The sequence below is a fragment of the Bicyclus anynana genome, chromosome 9, assembly GCF_947172395.1.
Source record: "Bicyclus anynana chromosome 9, ilBicAnyn1.1, whole genome shotgun sequence".
NCBI lineage: Eukaryota > Metazoa > Arthropoda > Insecta > Lepidoptera > Nymphalidae > Bicyclus > Bicyclus anynana.
The window spans coordinates 11,046,409-11,065,028 of record NC_069091.1 but is presented as its reverse complement, the minus strand read 5'-3'; the positions used below and the strand labels follow the sequence as shown (position 1 = coordinate 11,065,028).

General features: G+C 32.8%; 2 protein-coding genes across 3 annotated transcripts in view; both read right to left on the bottom strand.

Moving 5' to 3' along the window:
• The window catches only part of LOC112043906 (zinc finger protein 585A), a 38,182-nt gene extending 31,406 nt beyond the window's left edge, over positions 1-6,776 (bottom strand). Inside the window, exons 1-9 of the mRNA XM_052883412.1 lie at positions 6,452-6,776; positions 6,125-6,253; positions 5,372-5,504; positions 4,773-4,841; positions 4,282-4,398; positions 3,506-3,562; positions 2,974-3,212; positions 2,010-2,134; positions 141-249 (exon numbers count right to left, since the gene is read on the bottom strand). Of these exons, the coding sequence (XP_052739372.1) occupies positions 141-249; positions 2,010-2,134; positions 2,974-3,212; positions 3,506-3,562; positions 4,282-4,398; positions 4,773-4,841; positions 5,372-5,504; positions 6,125-6,253; positions 6,452-6,571 (1,098 nt within the window). The 5' untranslated portion in view covers positions 6,572-6,776. The remainder of the gene's footprint in view (positions 1-140; positions 250-2,009; positions 2,135-2,973; positions 3,213-3,505; positions 3,563-4,281; positions 4,399-4,772; positions 4,842-5,371; positions 5,505-6,124; positions 6,254-6,451) is intronic.
• A 2,133-nt stretch (positions 6,777-8,909) lies between these two features.
• Positions 8,910-18,264, bottom strand: LOC112043905 (zinc finger protein 271). Of its 2 annotated transcripts, none has more exons than XM_024079568.2 (12): positions 18,095-18,264; positions 17,740-17,868; positions 17,045-17,180; positions 16,738-16,806; positions 16,186-16,311; positions 15,410-15,466; positions 13,763-14,001; positions 13,405-13,532; positions 12,895-13,003; positions 11,570-11,719; positions 10,840-11,038; positions 8,910-9,998 (listed from the first exon to the last, which is right to left on the bottom strand). In XM_024079568.2, the coding sequence occupies exons 1-12, from the start codon at positions 18,203-18,205 to the stop codon at positions 9,820-9,822; spliced, it is 1,632 nt and encodes a 543-aa protein (XP_023935336.2). In that variant the 5' UTR covers positions 18,206-18,264; the 3' UTR covers positions 8,910-9,819. The 2 variants fall into 2 exon arrangements, with proteins under 2 accessions (XP_023935336.2, XP_052739381.1); XM_052883421.1 differs by having other exon boundaries at positions 17,740-17,977; positions 18,095-18,263.
• Between the last annotated feature and the right edge of the window lie 356 nt (positions 18,265-18,620).

Sequence of the window (18,620 nt, the reverse complement as noted above, 5' to 3'; positions counted from 1 at the left end):
CTAGGCACTCTATCTCAAGTCCACAACCAGCTGTTGCGGACTTGGTCGAAAAATCATACATTTTACACATAGTAACTGAACACACACACTTTTACAGTTCTGAACGGCAAATCCATTATTACTAAAAAATAAAATCTTACCGCTAATTTCTGACTGAATTTGAACGCTTTGTTACACAAGTTGCACACGTAAGGTTTAGCATCTAAATGTGAAGCGATATGAATCTTTAACCCATGTTTTCTCAAGAACCTGAAAACCACAAAGATGTTCTTGCAATTATGCCAAAAATAAAATTAAAAACTAAAATTACAGTAGCAAACTTCGAGTCAGCTCTGAACGCGAAACAGATAGCTTCAGAATTCGACATATTGCAACTTCAGAGGGGACTAGAAGATTGATGCATAAAATTAATAAAATACATAGGTAATAAAGCATCTATAGACAAAGGAGATAGTCCATTTCAGGTCCACTCTTGTAACATTAAAATTTAAAAAATACAAGGAATTTATTAAAATTTACTAATGTGAATAAATCTAACTAAATAAAAAGAAATAAATAAAATCCCAAGTTTTTGAGTTATATCAAGGTGGCGCCCATAGAGCAACTATGACATGACAGTTGTCAGCAAACGTCAAATCGATTAATGCATTGAAAACGTCATCTATCCGCAATTAATACCCTTATTAATGTTGCATTTCTTAGAAGATAATGAAGATAATTATTTCGAAATAATTAAAGTAAATTCGTAGATTTGTATAATCAAAAATAGTTAAAAATAATATCTTCTTTTATTTTCGCCAGGGTACAATGACTGGACCTGGGCTCCATACAATTTTGGACCATCTCGTTTAAGATAATATAAATAGACAATATTGCAATACTAGCGGACGCCCGCGACTTCGTTTCACCACTTTAGAAGTTGAATTTTAAAATTCTTGAATCACATTATATTTCGTATTTTTTCATGATTTATGAACTGTAACTCTAAGAAAAGAAAGGACACTCCATACAAACTTTCAACACCTTATATTTTTCTGCAAGAGTCACAAAGTACCCTTATGTTTAGCTCCAAGGTCCCATTTACCATTATACCAAAATTCATCGTGATCGGTTCAGCCGTTTAGCCGTGAAGAGGTAACAGACAGATAAACAGCAGACAGACTTACTTTCGCATTTATAATATTAGTAAAGATTTCGCATTTATAATTATAGACAGTATGAATAAACAAATTTAACACAACATATCATATAACGTATCATCGTTTAATTTATAGAGGAAACAAAGGAACAAACATACAGTGTGATATTGATAAACCCATGTGTCATACAGTCGGGTAAACAGGCACTCAAAACGACAACAATTCATCTACTTAACATTTGGAGTATTTGTGGGTCTGATATACTTAGTGGATATTAAGTGGCTCGAGGCCGTTTTGTTTGGAAGTCCATGCAAGAGGCATATGTCTAGCAGAGGGCGTCCATCGGCTGTTAAAGTCCGGCCGCTCAGAAATTGCGTTTCTGACAGGTCGTGATCGAATGGGCAATGTAACGTACAAGGTTGTTGAATTGTGTTGTTTCAAGGTTATGCCAACTGTTTGTCTTTGCAGTAATGAGACACAATAATGAGGCGATTGTAATTGAATAAGTTTATTCCATTCAATCACGGCCAGACTTTAACGATGTATCTTTTACTTTTATCATTACATATTATAGTTTAATGTATATAATATACAATGCTAGCGGAAGCCCGCGACTTCGTCCGCGTGAAACTCCATGTAAACTTTAAACTACCCTTACCCTACCCCTCCAATTTTTTATTTTTTTCTGTCTTATGAACCGTCTCCTGTAATGTAATGTCAATAACAAACACATACAAAAAAAATAGTGAAACGTGATGGCGTGACCAAGGGATATATGGATTCATTTTTCCAGATTACTATAGTACAGATGATAATACACATTAGATGTACAGGTATGTTTAATAATTATAATAACAACTTTATACTTACATTTTGTTACAGTAGTCACAGTAAAACTTTTTATTTCCAGTGTTGTGAATATTAAGGTAGTGCACTCGTAATTTCATTGATGTACCAAAAGTGCGATTGCATATCCTACATCTGAGCGTTCGCCTCTGGAAACAACAATAACATACTTCGTTTTCAAAAAAAAAAAAAACATTCATTTCACTATTTAGATCCAAGAAGATTTATTTCTTTTAAAATGTAATGACTCATTGAGAACTAGCAGTAGCCCGCGAGTTCGCCCGCGAGAAAATTTAAATTTATATAAACTTAGCATTAACTTACCACCTAACTTAACTTTACTACCTAACTTAACTTGTTTGTCACACACTTCATAAACTGTTATATTCTTGTTTCACTACTGTGGAAGAAACTGATTACCACAATACAGGGAATCCTAGTGTGGAGATCACAGACTTTTTTTATGTGTACTAGTGAATCAATAAATATTATTATTATTATTTAAAAAAAAAAAAATTGGTGTTAATTATCCAGTGGTGGATTTACTAGTAAGCTAAGTAGGTAGTAGCCTAGGGCGGCATATTGGCCCAAAAATCTTTCTCGTCTACAGAAATAAAGAAAATGTAACGATGAATTTAATATCTTAGTCCTGTATGTCCTGTACGCCCTGTACAGTCCTACTAAAATATTAAAACTTGCAATTTTATTGACTCAATTTAAGGTAATTCTATTGATTCGTTAACTATCGAATTTCAGAGTTCAGTAGGGACTGCAAAAATTCAATAGCCTACTAGCGGCAAATTTGTAAATATGAGGCCATTATTAAAAAGACTTGAATGTGCTCAGGCAAGTTATCTCTAAAAGATAAAATCCATCCCTCCTACCTACTATATTTGTTTGTTACATCTCTTAGGGATTAGGCGGAATTTTTTCATAGGTGCGGACAACGTTATTTTATAATAATAATGTTTATTAAATGAATACTTACATCTTCCCCTGAACTATGATTTAACCTTAAATGAAGTTCCATCCGTAACGCAGATTTGTAATTTTGCGGACACAAGTGACATTGCACTTTTCCCAAAGGCAAATGATCCATCCTGTGTGATATTATTTCTTGCCAGTCTATAAATTTCTCGTTACAAACTTGACAAGTCTGGCTTTGCCTATGTTCTGATAAATGTGACTGTAGTTTATCATTATTTTCAAATGTACTAGTGCACAAACCTGTAAGGTTATAGGCTAATGTAATAGTACATTATGATATAAATACGATAAGTTGAAAATTACAGCCGAGGCGATATTGCAATATATTAAGGAAGCAGAGGCTTTAATTATCAAAGTGCACGTATGTCATTCGACGTTTTTATCTATTAAAAAAAACCGCATCAAAATCCGTTGCGTAGTTTTAAAGATTTAAGCACACATATGGACAGCGAAAGCGACTTTGTTTTATACTACGTAGTGAAGCAAACATAAATAAAAATATTTTTTTAAATTAGGATAGATCAATTACCAACCACATAGTAGACTATTGTCTGACGGCTTTGGAAATCTTTTTTCATCAATAATTTTTGCTGAAACAAAAAATGAGAATTCATTTGACTACATAATTATGTGGTAATTGCATCGATCTCTTATTAAAAACTGGATGCACATTCAGCGACCAAAAAACGTCCTCACTCAATGAGTACCAAACACAACTTCTCAGCACTCAATTCAAGTAATCGCATTTGTAAATTCAACCTTAAAAATACGTATGGTTGAATTTGCTCTGTATTTAGGATTTTATTGGATATTGGACTATATTTAAAGGCTTTTAGGTATAATTTTCTTTACCAATAATTTTAAAACTGTCAAAGTAAAATTAGCCAGTTTTAAGTGAAATTTTCTACATTTGTGCATCCTTGTATTATAAGAGGTCAATGGGTAATTGTTTATAATAATAACTATTTCAAACAATTGCCACATGAGTAGTACAACTAAATATGCGGCAGCTTTACAAAGTACTTATCTATACTAATATTGTAGAGAAGAAAGATTTGTTTGTTTGTTCCCATTTAATAGGCTCCGAAACTACTTGCCAATTTGAAAAATTCTTTCACTGTAGGGAAGCTACACTATCCTCGGGTGTTATAGGCTTTTATTCCCGTATTCCTACGGGAACGAGAACTACGCGGGTAAAACCGCGTGATATCTGCTAGTATTTTAATATTTCTTTTATACAAAGTAGCTTATACACAAAGTATTTGTGTTGGAACTTGGAAGTGAATAATTTTATAAATAAAAACATTACCAGCTGAAGTTAAATTAATTTTTGTAGTCTTTACACATTTTTTAGGTTTCCTGATGGTTTTCACACATTTTTTTTTCCTTGAAGGTTTACTGTTGTCTTTCTTTATGCCATTTTTATCTGGGAAAATTAATATAATGTATGTAATGTTTTTCTTTTAACTTATAGCAGTAGGTATTACATGCATATCTTATACATTCTTGTGTAGGAGTATGTATCTCAAATAGTACATAATAATTTACCACCATTCTAACAAAAAAGGAAAAATTAAATCCAACTAATTTAATTTTTCCTTTTTTTCCCAAGGAGCTGTGCTGATATTCAGGATAAAAAGTATTATTTTTCCGACAAATAAACAGATAGACAAAATTTTAAAAATTAAAGTGTTTTACCTTAAAAACAAAACATTTTCAATATACAGATCCCTAGTCTCATTATAAGTATAGATAAAATCATAGGCAATACTAGATTTATTACAATAATAATATACCTACCAGAAAGTACATTTTTACATTCTTCGACACAATCATAGTTTATAGGGTCTGTGCTTTCTATATCTCCTCCTGAAAATAGATTTACAAATTATCAGGACAGCCTTCAATTATTCAATTGTATCTGGAGTTTGGCGGGAAAATTGTAGGAATCACCTGTAGCTCTTGTTTTATTTTCATTCATCTGATTTTAGAATTTCACTTAAAAACTGGCCAATTTTGTTTTTGACAGTTTTAGAATTATTGGTGAAGAAAATTATACCTAAAGGCCTTTAAATATAGTCCAATATTCAATAAAATCCCAAATTCAGAGCAAATTCAACCTTAACGATTGAGTTTAAGGTTGAATTTGCAAATGCGACTACTTGAATCAAAACTGCTCAATAAAATAGCTTCGTGTTTTAAAAATGTTATCATGTGAACATATACTTAGGAATGCATTTGTTGTTTTTGAACACTTTTTTAATATCCATTAAAAAACTCTCCTGCAAATGAGGGCTTAACAACTATGAAGTTTGGGAGATAGCTTTGTTTGTTTTAAAAATTGGTGAATTTTGTAAAATAAAGAATGTCTATGATGTCACTATAAACTTTATACTTGCCTTCAGACTTCACAACTAACATGTATGTCAGATTATCTTCAAAAATTAATTCATTATTATCTTCATAGTCATGGTCTGCCAGCTCCTGTTTCATTTTAACTTCATTATCCAGTTCACCTTCTTCTTTGAAGCTCTGTAGAGAAATATTTATTAGAAATACACTTAAATACCAAATATGTATATTATTCTGCAAATATGATTCTTTGTATTAGTATATTTTAACACTCCAACCTATAATATTTCCTCATAAATCATTTTGATAATCCTTTTAGTATTACAGTGATGATGTTCTTTTCAAGACAAATAAATAACATCACTTAAAAACTGCCTTTTTCTTTCATCAGGACCTTTGCCACACCTGACCAGCCCGCTAATTCACTATCTTTGACATATGCAAAATTGGGATTCTATGTAAACATGTCATCCGGTGCTTACTAGTGGATATCAATCTATAGGTAAATGACATTTAGCCAATTGCTTTGATGATTATTTTAATAGGTTGATAATAAAGACCAAAACAGTGAATAGACCAGCAGCTGGCCTATTGTTGTCAAATCAATAATAACCACAATATTCTTATTCCATAAAGCACATTGTTAACAAAAATTACCTTAAACCCAGTAGCATTGGGCAAGTGTAGTGGGTTTTAAAAACTCCAAAATCAACTGAGAGGGGTGGAGCCTTTAGTGGGTCCTACTACGAGGATTAACCTTTTTAAACTGACTAACTAGTACATGCAAGTACATGACTTACCTCATTAGGAACAACAACTGCAAATACTGTATTGGCTGTTATGCATTGCTCTCTAAAATTCATAAAAGATTGAAGAGCTTTTCTACACTGTTTACATAGCACTTCTGGATCGTCAGTGGCCAGCTTTAACTGAAAACATTGATGTTGTTATTTATAAACCTTATCAAATATAAAAAATTGTCCCAAAATTTGTATATTGACCATTCCTTGATACTTTTTATACTATGTGGGCTTTGACCTAACATGATACTAAATCTTTAATTTATACTATATTTTTACATTGGTGTAAAAAAACAATACTTGGCTAGGAATAAAGGTGATACTCACATTTAGGTTAGTAAGTATATTAAAATACATAATGTATTTATCATCAAGAGGAATCATATTCTTAGCGGATTTTAGACATGCTCTACATTTTGGCATCATTTTAAAGGGCACACAATCCATCAGGTTTATTTTAGAAAGCCATTATTTAAAATAATAAACACATTTATTGATCTGTGATTAAAGGATAGCTCTATTAATTAGGATATTATTATTAGAATAACTCAAGTTAATGTCAATACGCGCTATGAGCTAGATAAAAGATACGTAAAATAAAAATGGTAAATTAAAAATTATTTTACAGAACAATTAATTATTTAATTAATATTTAGAATAATTTTATATTAATAATTATATTTTATTTTATGATAAATAACATTTCAAATTTCAATCAAAATAGAACAAATGTCAAATTGATGAACCAATGTCAATTTCAGTGACAATGACAACCACAGAACACTCATACCACAGACCACAAATGACGATGACAACTGAACTGACAGGGATGGCGATCTGAGATCGATTAATCGATTTTTCGAGCCAAAAAAATCGATCTTTTTAATCGATATGTAGTACTGAATCGATATTTCACACTTGAAAATCGACATTTGATATTTTCTGTTTTTCTCGGCCAAAAAAGAAAAAAGTAAAAGTTCTTTGTGAATTGATTTTTCACGTTTCGTTACCGTTATAAACGTATCTTATATTTCTGCATTTAATTTTAACTCTGCATTTAAATTTAATTATATTCCTATTTAATATTGTATTCGATTTATCAGGTTATGTATGGTTGTTTTGTATGATTATGTATCTTGTTTTTCATAAAATAGAATTATGTTTTCATTGTATAGCCAAACTTGAAAAATAATAAATTTTTATGAAATCGACCTTTTAAATATCGACTTTTTTGCGATTTGTCGGAATACGTTACGGTTATATATTTTGTGCCCCGCCCATTGCCACTTCAGCTTTGCAACTCGTTGAGCTATGTCGGTGACTTTGGTTCTTCTGCGGATCTCCTCATTTCTGATTCGATCACGCAGAGATACTCCTAACATAGCTCGTTCCATCGCCCGCTGTGTGACTCTGAGCCTTCTTTGACAGAGGGCTTTGGTTTTCAAATAAGCGCAGTGTTGGCCGACCCCCCACCAGGTGGACTGACGACATCAAGCGAGTCGCAGGGATTCGCTGGATGCAGGCGGCTCAGTATCGTGATGTTTGGAAGTCCCTACAAAAGGCCTATGTCCTGCAGTGGACGTCCATCGGCTGATATGATGATGATGATGATGATGATATATTTTAATCTTTAATTCTTTGCGGTTTGATTTATCAGGTTACGCTACGGTTATGTATAGTTATATGTACTTTTTTATAAAATAGAAATATCGAATTTTTAGAAATCGACCTTTTAAATCTAGATTTTTAGGGAATCGATTTATCAAGTTACGTTACGGCTATCTATCTCGTTTTTCATAAAATGTAATTATATTTATATGGTTTATGCAAACTTGAGAAAAATCGAACGCTAAATATCTAGATTTTATTCAAGATTCGATTTATCGGGTTACGTTACGGTTATGTATTTAGTATTTCATTTTTCATAATACTATAGAATCATATTTACATTATATATAAACAAAATGAAAAAAAATAACAATTTTTGATAATCAATATTTTATATCTCGATTTCTTGCGAATTGATTTATCAGGTTACGTTATGTTTATGTTTGATTATGTATTTTGTTTTTCATAAAATAGAATTATATTTACGATGTATAGGCATGTTTGAAAAATTTACGTTTCTTAAGAAATCGACCTTTTAAATCAAGATTTATTGTCATTCGATTTATCGGGTTATGTATGTTGTTTTTCATACAATAGAATTATATTTATATCGTATACGCAAATTAAAAATTATTAAATTATGTTTATGTTTGATTATGTATTTTGTTTTTCATAAAATAGAATTATATTTACGATGTATAGGCATGTTTGAAAAATTTACGTTTCTTAAGAAATCGACCTTTTAAATCAAGATTTATTGTCATTCGATTTATCGGGTTATGTATGTTGTTTTTCATACAATAGAATTATATTTATATCGTATACGCAAATTAAAAAAGAAACGATTTTTTAGTGAATCGATTTATTAGGTTTCGATTCGAATCGATTCAAGAGTCGATCTTTTTTCAAAAGAATCGCCATCCCTAAACTGATAGCGTCGTCTGCGACAGTGTGACCACAGCACACATCCTCCTAAGTGTGACACTGACAGCTTGTGCAACTTGCACTTGTCATTTTATCACATCACAGATTAATAGTTATATAATATAACTAGGCCTAGTTCGGACTAGCGGTAATTTCGATAATTTCGATTTTCGTGCTCATAGAACTTGAATATATTTTGAGACCTATCATAACCCAAAGGTCTTAAACTTACAAATTTAAAAACCAAGACAAAACAATTTAAATTCTTTAATTAAAAAACTATCATCTTAATTATTTTACAGTAAAAATAACGCTAGTATAATCGTGTCCTCTATTTCTCATATCAAAAGCATTTATTCTGTTAATTCTATAGGCCTCTGATGAATACAAAAGTTATCGATGCTTTACCAATATACCTTAAAACAGAAATGGATATGGGCAGGCCATATAGCAAGGTACACAGACAAAAGATGGACCATAAAGACAACTGTATAGGAATGACCAACAGATAAAAGGACGAGGACGAACCAAAAAAAGGTTCATAGAGGATAAACAAGTGATCACCATCATCATTATGAACCTATATTTGGCTCACTGCTGAGCTAGAGTCTCCTCTGAGACGGGTTAGGCCAAGTGTCCAACGCTGCGCTGGCCCAATGCGGATTGGCGGACTTTACACACGCAGAGAACTAAGAAAATTCTCTTGTATGCAGGTTTCCCCACGATGTTTTTCCTTCACCGTTTGAGACACGTGATATTTAATTTCTTAAAATGCACACAACTGAAAAGTTGGAGGTGCATGCACCGGACCGGACCCACACCCTCCGGAATCGGAGGCAAACTGGTACTGGTCGTACTGGGCTATCACGGCTCGGATACAAGCGATAGCTGGAAACTAATGGATAGGGAAAGCTAAGAACAGAGATCTGAAAAAAGCTGGAGGAGGCCTTTACCTGAGATGGGGTTCCGGTAATTGGTAATGAGTAAAAGCAACGCTGAAACTTTATATCTTAAAACTTTTGAATAATTGTTAAATAGTATATATTTGTATTATGTTTTTTGCATTAGAAACAAATGAGCATATTATTATAATCGTGTCACATAAAAATTAGAGAAGTACAATGTTTTCCATCTTTCTCTTGTACCATTTACCATTGTTTGTCTTAGAATGTAGGTTTACTCTGAATGGATATTCCTTCAGCTTCTTGTTCTAAAACTGAAAGGTCTGTGTCTGGTTGTTTTTTGTTTATCAGGAACTGTCCGTGCACTCGCATGTGCACTTTAAGATTATGGTTTCCCGTGAAGCCTTTTCGACATATCTTACAAACATACGGCTTTATACCTGAAAATATAGTATTGTTATTATATTACGTATAACATGTTTCATACACTTTCGTAAATAATTTTTGGAATAAGTTTTCTTAAACCGAAGGTTACGTTGGAAAAAATCACTACTTAACTTTTTATTTCACTTGTATTTGTCTTTGTGATATGCAAATATGGTATATCTATCTACTATATTAATTCAATAGATACGGGTAAGTAATTAAATCAGAAATTTTAATGTTGGTCGAACCCAGCAAGGTCGACTTACGACATCGTCATCAACCGTCTGGAGTTGTTGGATGCGGACGTTACGGAGCTATCACCACACACCAGTGTTTGGAAAGTGTCCCAAAACACTTATCGGCATATGTGATGTAATGTGTGTTGGTATATGGAGTGGAAGAACTCGCAACGCAAGAGTGCTTGTGGCTCAAGATTACTGTCCTCCATCATTACGCAAGTCGACTTACCGGTGTGTGTACGGCGATGTTTGGTGAGCACTGAATAGTCGTAGAAATTGGCGGGACAGAACTCGAAAGCGTGCTTGCAGTTCATGACCACAGTGTTCCGAGAGACCATCATTACGCAAGTCGACTTACCGGTGTGTGTGCGGCGATGTTTGGTGAGCACTGAATAATCGTAGAACTTGGCGGGATAGAACTAGAAAGCGTGCTTGCAGTTCATGACCACAGTCTTCCGAAAGACCGTCATTACGCAAGTCGACTTACCGGTGTGTGTACGGCGATGTTTGGTGAGCACTAAATAATCGTAGAACTTGGCGGGATAGAACTAGAAAGCGTACTTGCAGTTTATGACCACAGTCTACCGAAAGACCGTCATTACGCAAGTCGACTTACCGGTGTGTGTACGGCGATGTTTGGTGAGCACTGAATAGTCGTAGAACTTGGCGGAGCAGAACTCACAAGCGTGCTTGCGGATGCCATCGTGCTTATTCTGGTGCACGACTAGACTTTGCCTGTTTTTGTATGTTTTTGGGCAGCGGTCGCATTTGTAGTAATTATCCTTATCGTGCACACGCAGAAAGTGACGTCTAGACTAAAAAATGTGGCCATTTAAAATTTCAATTTATAATATTGACGTCTTACGTGACGTAGGTGACCTTATGTATCATAGAGGAATGTTATTGTTGTTTATGGATTCGAAACCCGCAAAGCTTCTTTTTTATTTATTATGGCGGCAGTCGGACAACAAATTCAATACAAATCAGAACCGTTTGAAAGAGAAGAGTGGTAGGCACTTTTTGCCAGACAAACAAAGCTAAATAAAACTTGAATGTTATCTCCCACTCTGTCAATACATATAAATAAAACTTAAGTGTCAGTCTGAGTGATTAAATTAACTGAGTTTTCTCATGTGCTTCATTTACATATAAAGAAAACACAAACAAGCTTTTTTTAAAATTTTTGTTGGTCTGTCTGTTGGTCCGGGCTAATCTTTGGAACATCTGGACAGATTTTAAAGACACTGGATGATAAAGGAGGTAATCGAAAATATCTATGGTTCCCGCGGGATTTTTAAAAAACTAAATTTCACGAAGTAGCGCGCGTCCGCTTCCGCTTTACTTACCTCGCCGCGATTTTTGCAAATCTTTCCGCACACGGGACACACAACTGCACTGTATTTACAAACATGTTTGTCCAGTTCACTTTGAGACACATACAGTCTTTTACACAACTTGCAGTATACTCTTTCTGGAATGTGCTTAATCTTGTGAATCTAAAAATAAAATTATAGGAATGAAAAGAAATAGACAAATGTCAACCTATGAGAGCACTACAAGAAATATCCATCTTTTATTCTCTTTTGTTGCTTTTCAACGAAAGATATGGGACTGGGACTGCTCCAGATTTACAATATTTGTCAGGACAACTTGATTAACAAATGTAACCAAAATAAGACCCTAGAATGAAAGAGAAACCTTGAGTGAAGTCACGGACTTGTGATCATTGTATTAAGGACGTAGGGTTAAGGACGTCTTTGACAGTTAACTAACACTCTTTTCCTTCTCAAGTCAAGTCAATAAGAACCCTTATAAAATGACACAACAAGAAATGTGGACGCCGACCGTACGGCGAGCGCCTTATATCGCCAGTCGTTCCCGCCCGATCTCTAGCCCTCTCTAACGCCATAATCTTTAAGGAAACAAGTCGCGTCACATAGCATCGGCACGAGCCAACATGAGATCGAGCGAGGTCATATGCGTCTCAGACTACTATTTACTTCAGTATATAAATTAAGAGTATGCTAATAATAAAGCAATTTTGTAGAAGTAACAGGGTACCTGCAGTCAATAATTTCGGAGCTACATGGATTTAAAGGCTCAATGACGTCATGAAAATTGAAATATAGACCATCATGGCCGACAGGCGTTTTGGCTCGTATTGTCAAAAACATATATAAAAACTAAAATTTTCATGTAATCACGTCTCAAAAAAATATGAAAAAGAAAATTTCAATCTAGTAGAACAATTCGTTATCAACCCATATTCGGCTAACTGCTGAGCTCGAATCTCCTCTCAGAATGAGAGGGGGAAGAACAATACGAATGATGAACTATTTAAGACCATTTATAAAAAAAGTGTCAACTAGCCTATTACGTTAAGAGATTTTTAATTCATTTTGAAATTTCATAATCTTATTTATTTCATTAAAATACAGACAATTTTAGTTTTTCATGTATAAATTAGCTATTATTGACCTATTTACCCGAACGACTTGACTGTGATCTCACTTGATGTCAAGTGACGATGCAGAATAAACTGGTTACAGGCTTAAGGTACTTGGAAAAGATACAAGGTTATTTTATACAAGGTTATTTTATATAATCGTTTGCTACGCGACATCACACAGGAACGGTAAATCAATTATTACTATAAAAAATTAAATCTTACCACTAATTGATGGCGCAATTTGAAAGCCTTGTCACACAAGTCGCAAACGTAAGGTTTATCATCTAAATGTGAAACGATATGACTCTTTAACCCATGTTTTCTTGAGAACCTGAAAACGACGAAGATGTTCTTGCAATTATGCCAAAAAATCCAAGTTAAAAAACTAAAACTACAGTAGCATTGCAAACTTTGAGTCAGCTCTCAACACGAAATAGCTTCGCAGTTCGAAATATTGCAACTTCAGAAAGGACTAGAAGATTGACGCATATAATTAAATAGGACTAATGTAATGTAATGCCATTATCTACAAATTGAACATGACCTCTATAATTCTAACTACGTATATCAGGATGAGACTGTTATTTCGACCAAGAATTTTCCTTTCAAAGCGAGGAAGTCGTAAAATAAAATGGTCGAATAAATAAATGTAAGTGGAGTTATAAAATAAATGATGTATGTTCAAAAGGTAATTACTTTAATAATAATAATAATTACTTACTTTACACTTACATTTTATTACAGTAGTCACAGTAAAACTTTTTATTTCTAGTGTTGTGAGAATCAAGGTAGTGCACGCGTAATCTCTTTGGTGAATCAAAATTATTGCGATTGCATATCCTACATCTGAGTGTTTGCCTCTGGAAACAACAATAATATACTTCATTTTTATTTCACTAGATTCAAAGTCTGCGAAAATCCGTGTAAACGATCAGTATATGAAGCCATTTTTTAAAATGTGAAATCCTTCCAATAGGTACCTCCCTAATATATTGGTTAGTTACATTTCTTAGGGATTAGGCAGAATTTATGATCCCTGCGGGCGGACAACTTTGTTTTATAATATGTATTAGTTGAATAGAGTACTCACATCTTCACCTGAATTATGAGTTGATCTAAAATGAAGTTCCATCAGTAGCGCAGATTTGTATTTTTGCGGACACAAGTGACATTGCACTTTTCCCAAAGGCAAATGATCCATTCTGTGCGACATTATTTCTTGCCAGTCCACAAATTTCTCGTCACAAATTCGACAAGTCTGGCTTTGCCTATGTTCTGATAAATGTGACTGTAGTTCATCATTATTTTCAAATGTACTAGTGCACAAACCTGTAAGTTTATATGTTAATATAAAATCATTTTATACATACACATATTAGCTTCGCTTATAGACATACTATCCAGAACTTAAATGGGTGGTATGCAATGAATGATATCATGATATCATAAATGAAAACGTTATATGATCCATATACACCCTATTCACCAAATGGACGATGGACCCATCATTGGACGAGGACGGTCATCATGTCCCGATATATATATTTCAACTAGCGGGCACGCTTAAATTAACCTTTACAGTGTGTAAAGCTGCACCCCGTGTAGCCAAGTGGCACGTCGATTCTCTTTCTACGATCGCAAACGCTTCGAAAACTAGAAAAATGTATGGGAATGACATTATGAGAAAAATAATATATTTCTTCTTAGACTATTTTCTCCTACTTTTCTTCTTAGACTATTTTCTCCTACTTTACTTATGTTTAAATAGGGTATTCAGGACAGACACAAATCAAATACATATACGGGGTGTTCCGTAATTAATGGATAAAACGGATGGATTAAAAAATGTCCTGTAAAAAAAAATATGGAATTGAAGTGTACTATCATTTTAAAAACTTGTACATTTATCCATTGTTTGTAAATTGGTATAAAACTTGTGACTACTCTTTCTAGTTACAAAGTTGCTAGTAAATATGTATGGGAAGTGCTGAATTTACAATAAAAGAACACATTTTTAAAGTGTTCTTTTATTTTACAATAACTGCCTACTTGCTTATATTTACTTCGGGTCATCTTAATGAAAGAAAAATAATTATTGCACTCAAAGGTTCTTTCATCAAAACAATTAAAACATTATTTGTAAAAATAGTATTATAGTACATTGACAATTTAATCTGAACTAATCTTAATTACAGCAGCTACAGCATTGAAAAAATTAAACTGATTTTGTTTTATAGGATTCATACATTGCAGAAAAAAACATCTGCAACACTGCCGCATAGGGGACCTGTTTTATCAGTTTTAATAAGTAACTATAGTTTTGTGGATCACTAAATAAGGTATAATACACACATCTCTGGCAATATTTTTAATCTGATTGTATTTGTGGAATCATCATTTGCAAGTGTATTATTTTATTAGGCAGAATCATTTACCTCTTATAATAAAAAGACACAACAATCATGTAGAAAATTTCAAGAAAATTATACCTAAAGGCCTTTAAATATAGTTTAATATTCAATAAAATCCCAAATTCAGAGCAAATTCATCCTTAGGGATTGAGTTTAAGGTTGAATTTGCCAATGCGACTACTTGAATTGAGTGCCAAGAAGTTGTGTTTGGCACTCATTGATTGGAGACGTTTTTTGGTCGCTGATTGTGCATCCATGGGCAAAATAGATATTAATTAAACATTAAGAAAAATAATTTGTTAAATTAGGACAAATCAATTACCTACCACATGGTAGACTATTGTCTGTCGGCTTTTGAATTCTTTTTTCATCAATATTTTTTTCTGAAAGAAAAAACACAATTTATTTGACTACATAAATGTGGTCATACGAAAACATCATGAGGAAACATGCATACCTGAGAATTTTCTTAATTCTCTAGTTGTGTGAAGTCTGCTAATCCGCATTGGGCCATCGTGGTGGACTATTGGCCTACGTCCTCCCATTCTGAGAGGAGACTCGTGCTCAACAGTGCGCCGAATATTGGTTGCTAATGATGATGATGACGACATAATTGTTTGTAATAATAACTTTTAACAATTACCACATATTATGTAGTAGAATTAAATATGCGGCAGCTGTACAAAGTACTTATCTATACTAATATTATAGAGAAAAAAGAATTGTTTATTTGTTGTCATTTAATAGGTCTGTTTGTTTTTGTTGACTACTGAGTTGACTACTGAGCTGATTTGAAAAATTCTTTCACTGTTGAAGCTACACTATCCTCGGGTGCTATAGGTTTTATTTTATTCCCGTAATCCTACGGGAACGAGATATTCGCGGGTGAAACCACGTGACTTCAGCTAGTCTTTTAATTAATGATTTTAAATTAACCGTTGTGACCACGATCGAAATATCTCGTCATTAAAAATGTTGACGTTTTATTGTGGTATGTACCCGTTTAAATAATAGTCTTTTAATACTTTCTTTATTACAAAGTAGCTTAAACACATAAAGTATTTGTGTTGGAAGTGAATAATTTTATAAATAAAAACATTACCAGCTGAAGTTGAGTTCTTTTTTGTAGTCTTTACACATTTTTTATTCCTTGTTGGTTTTCTGATGGTTTTCACACAATTTTTTTTCCTTGTAGGTTTACTGGCGTTTTTCTTTATGCTATTTATATCTGGAAAAAATTATTACAATGTATGTAATGTTTTTCATTTAACTTATTGCAGTAGGTATTACATGCAATATTTTATAAATTCTTGTTTAGGAGTATGTATCTCAAATTGTACATAATAATCTCTAATGTATCTTACCTCCTTACTACAAAAAAAGGAAAATGAAATGATTTTTTCATCAATTTTTAATGTTAATTAGTTACAAATAAACATCTTTTTTTCATCTACTCTTTCAAGGGAGCTGTGCTAGTTTTCCGGATGAAAAGTATTTTATGTCCGACAAACAAACGGATAGCCAAAAAATTACAGTGTTTTACCATAAAAAAAAAATATTTTCAATACACAGACCCCTAGTCTTATTATAAGTATAGATAGCATAATTTTTATCATAGATAATAAAAGATTTATTACAACAATAATATACCTACCAGAAATTACATTTTCACTCTCTTCGACCCAATCATTGTTTATAGGGTCTCTGCTTTTTATATTTCCTCCTGAAAATAGATTTACCAATTATCGGAGGAGCCTTCAATTATTTAATTGGATCTGGAGTTTGGCGGGAAAATCACCTGTAGCTCTCGTTTTATTTTCATTGTTTGTTTTAGTTTTATTTTATCCCCATATTCCTACGGGAACCACGCGGGTGAAACCGCGCGGCATCTGCTAGTGTTTAATAAACTGGTGAATTTTGTAAAATAAGGAATGTCTATCACTCTATAACTTTGTACTTGCCTTCAGACTTCACAACTAACTCATATGTCAGACTATCATCAAACATTAATGATTCATTATTATCTTCATAGTCATGGTCTGCCAGCTCCAGTTTAATTTTTACTTCATAATCCAGTTCACCCTCTTCTTTGAAGCTCTGTATAGAATTACTAGTTATAAATAAACTAAATACATAATAACAATTACAATAAATCAACAAAAGTACCAAATATATTACATATTCTAAATATATTTTAACACTCCAACTTATAATATTTCCTTAGAAATCAATGAAATTATTTAGACGATGCTCTTTCAAAAATAAATAATAATATCACTTGAAAAAACTGCCTTTTTGGGGCCATTTACACAATTGTATATTTCAACACAATATTGAAAAATTGCCATGTTGCACCAGTAGTTAGTCCATGTGGATGCAGATGTGAAGTGCCATGGGCTATGGACTAAATATTAAGCTTTATTATTTTATAAGTAATTCTGGATTTGGGATATAGCTAATGTTCCAAGCCACATCTCAGAGAGCATGTTAAGCCATTGGCTCTATCTGTAATATAAACATTAGTCCTTTCTCTTTGTTACCCTAAACCTAACCTAACTAACATTGGACAACAGAGCAGTGGAGACTTTATTGAGTCCTACTATGAGGATTAAACTTTTCAAACTGACTAACTAGTACATGCAAGTACATGACTTACCTCAGAAGGAGGAGCAACTGCAAATGTTGTATTGGCTGCTATGCATTGCTCTCTAAAATTCATGAACTCTTGAAGAGCTTTCCTACACTGTTTACATAGCAGTTCTGGATTATCAGTGGATAGCTTTAACTGAAAATATTGATGTTATTCTTTATAAACCTTTTCAAATGTGAAAATTTGTCCCAAAGTTTGTATATTGACCATTCTTTGAACCTTTCTTTAAAGTGTGGGCTATAACCTAATATGATATCTATTGATGTTATAACCAATAACACAAACAAAGTCACATAAGATACTATATTTTTACATTGGTGTTAAAATAAAATAATTGGCTAAGAATAAAGGTGATACTCACATTTAGGTTAGTAAGTATATTAAAATACATAATGTACTTTTCATCAAGAGGAATCATATTTCTAGAGGATTTTAGACATGCTCTACACTTTGGCATCATTCTAGAGGGCATAAAATCCAATATCCATCAGGTTTATTTTTAAAAGCCACTATTTAAATATTTAACGATAGCTTAATAATTATGAAATTAATAATAGAATTTTATATATAATGAATAATCACACATCACACAATAAACCACAATAAACATCACAAACGTCAAATGAAACATTACATCACAAAATAATCTTAGACCAATAATAACATCAAAAGTCTATGATCTAATGCGTTTATAAATCTGTTGCTACAGAATCGATGTATCATTGTTGTAATCGTTTTCGTCATGTAAGGAGCTCCCTAAAAATGCCGGTTTGTGTAGTTAAATGGCATAAAAAACGGCCAAAAACTTGTAGTTTAGTAAAAGATGGAGTAACGTTTCATTTGAAAGTATTTAAACCTTGATTTTATCAATTTTTTAATAGAAACAA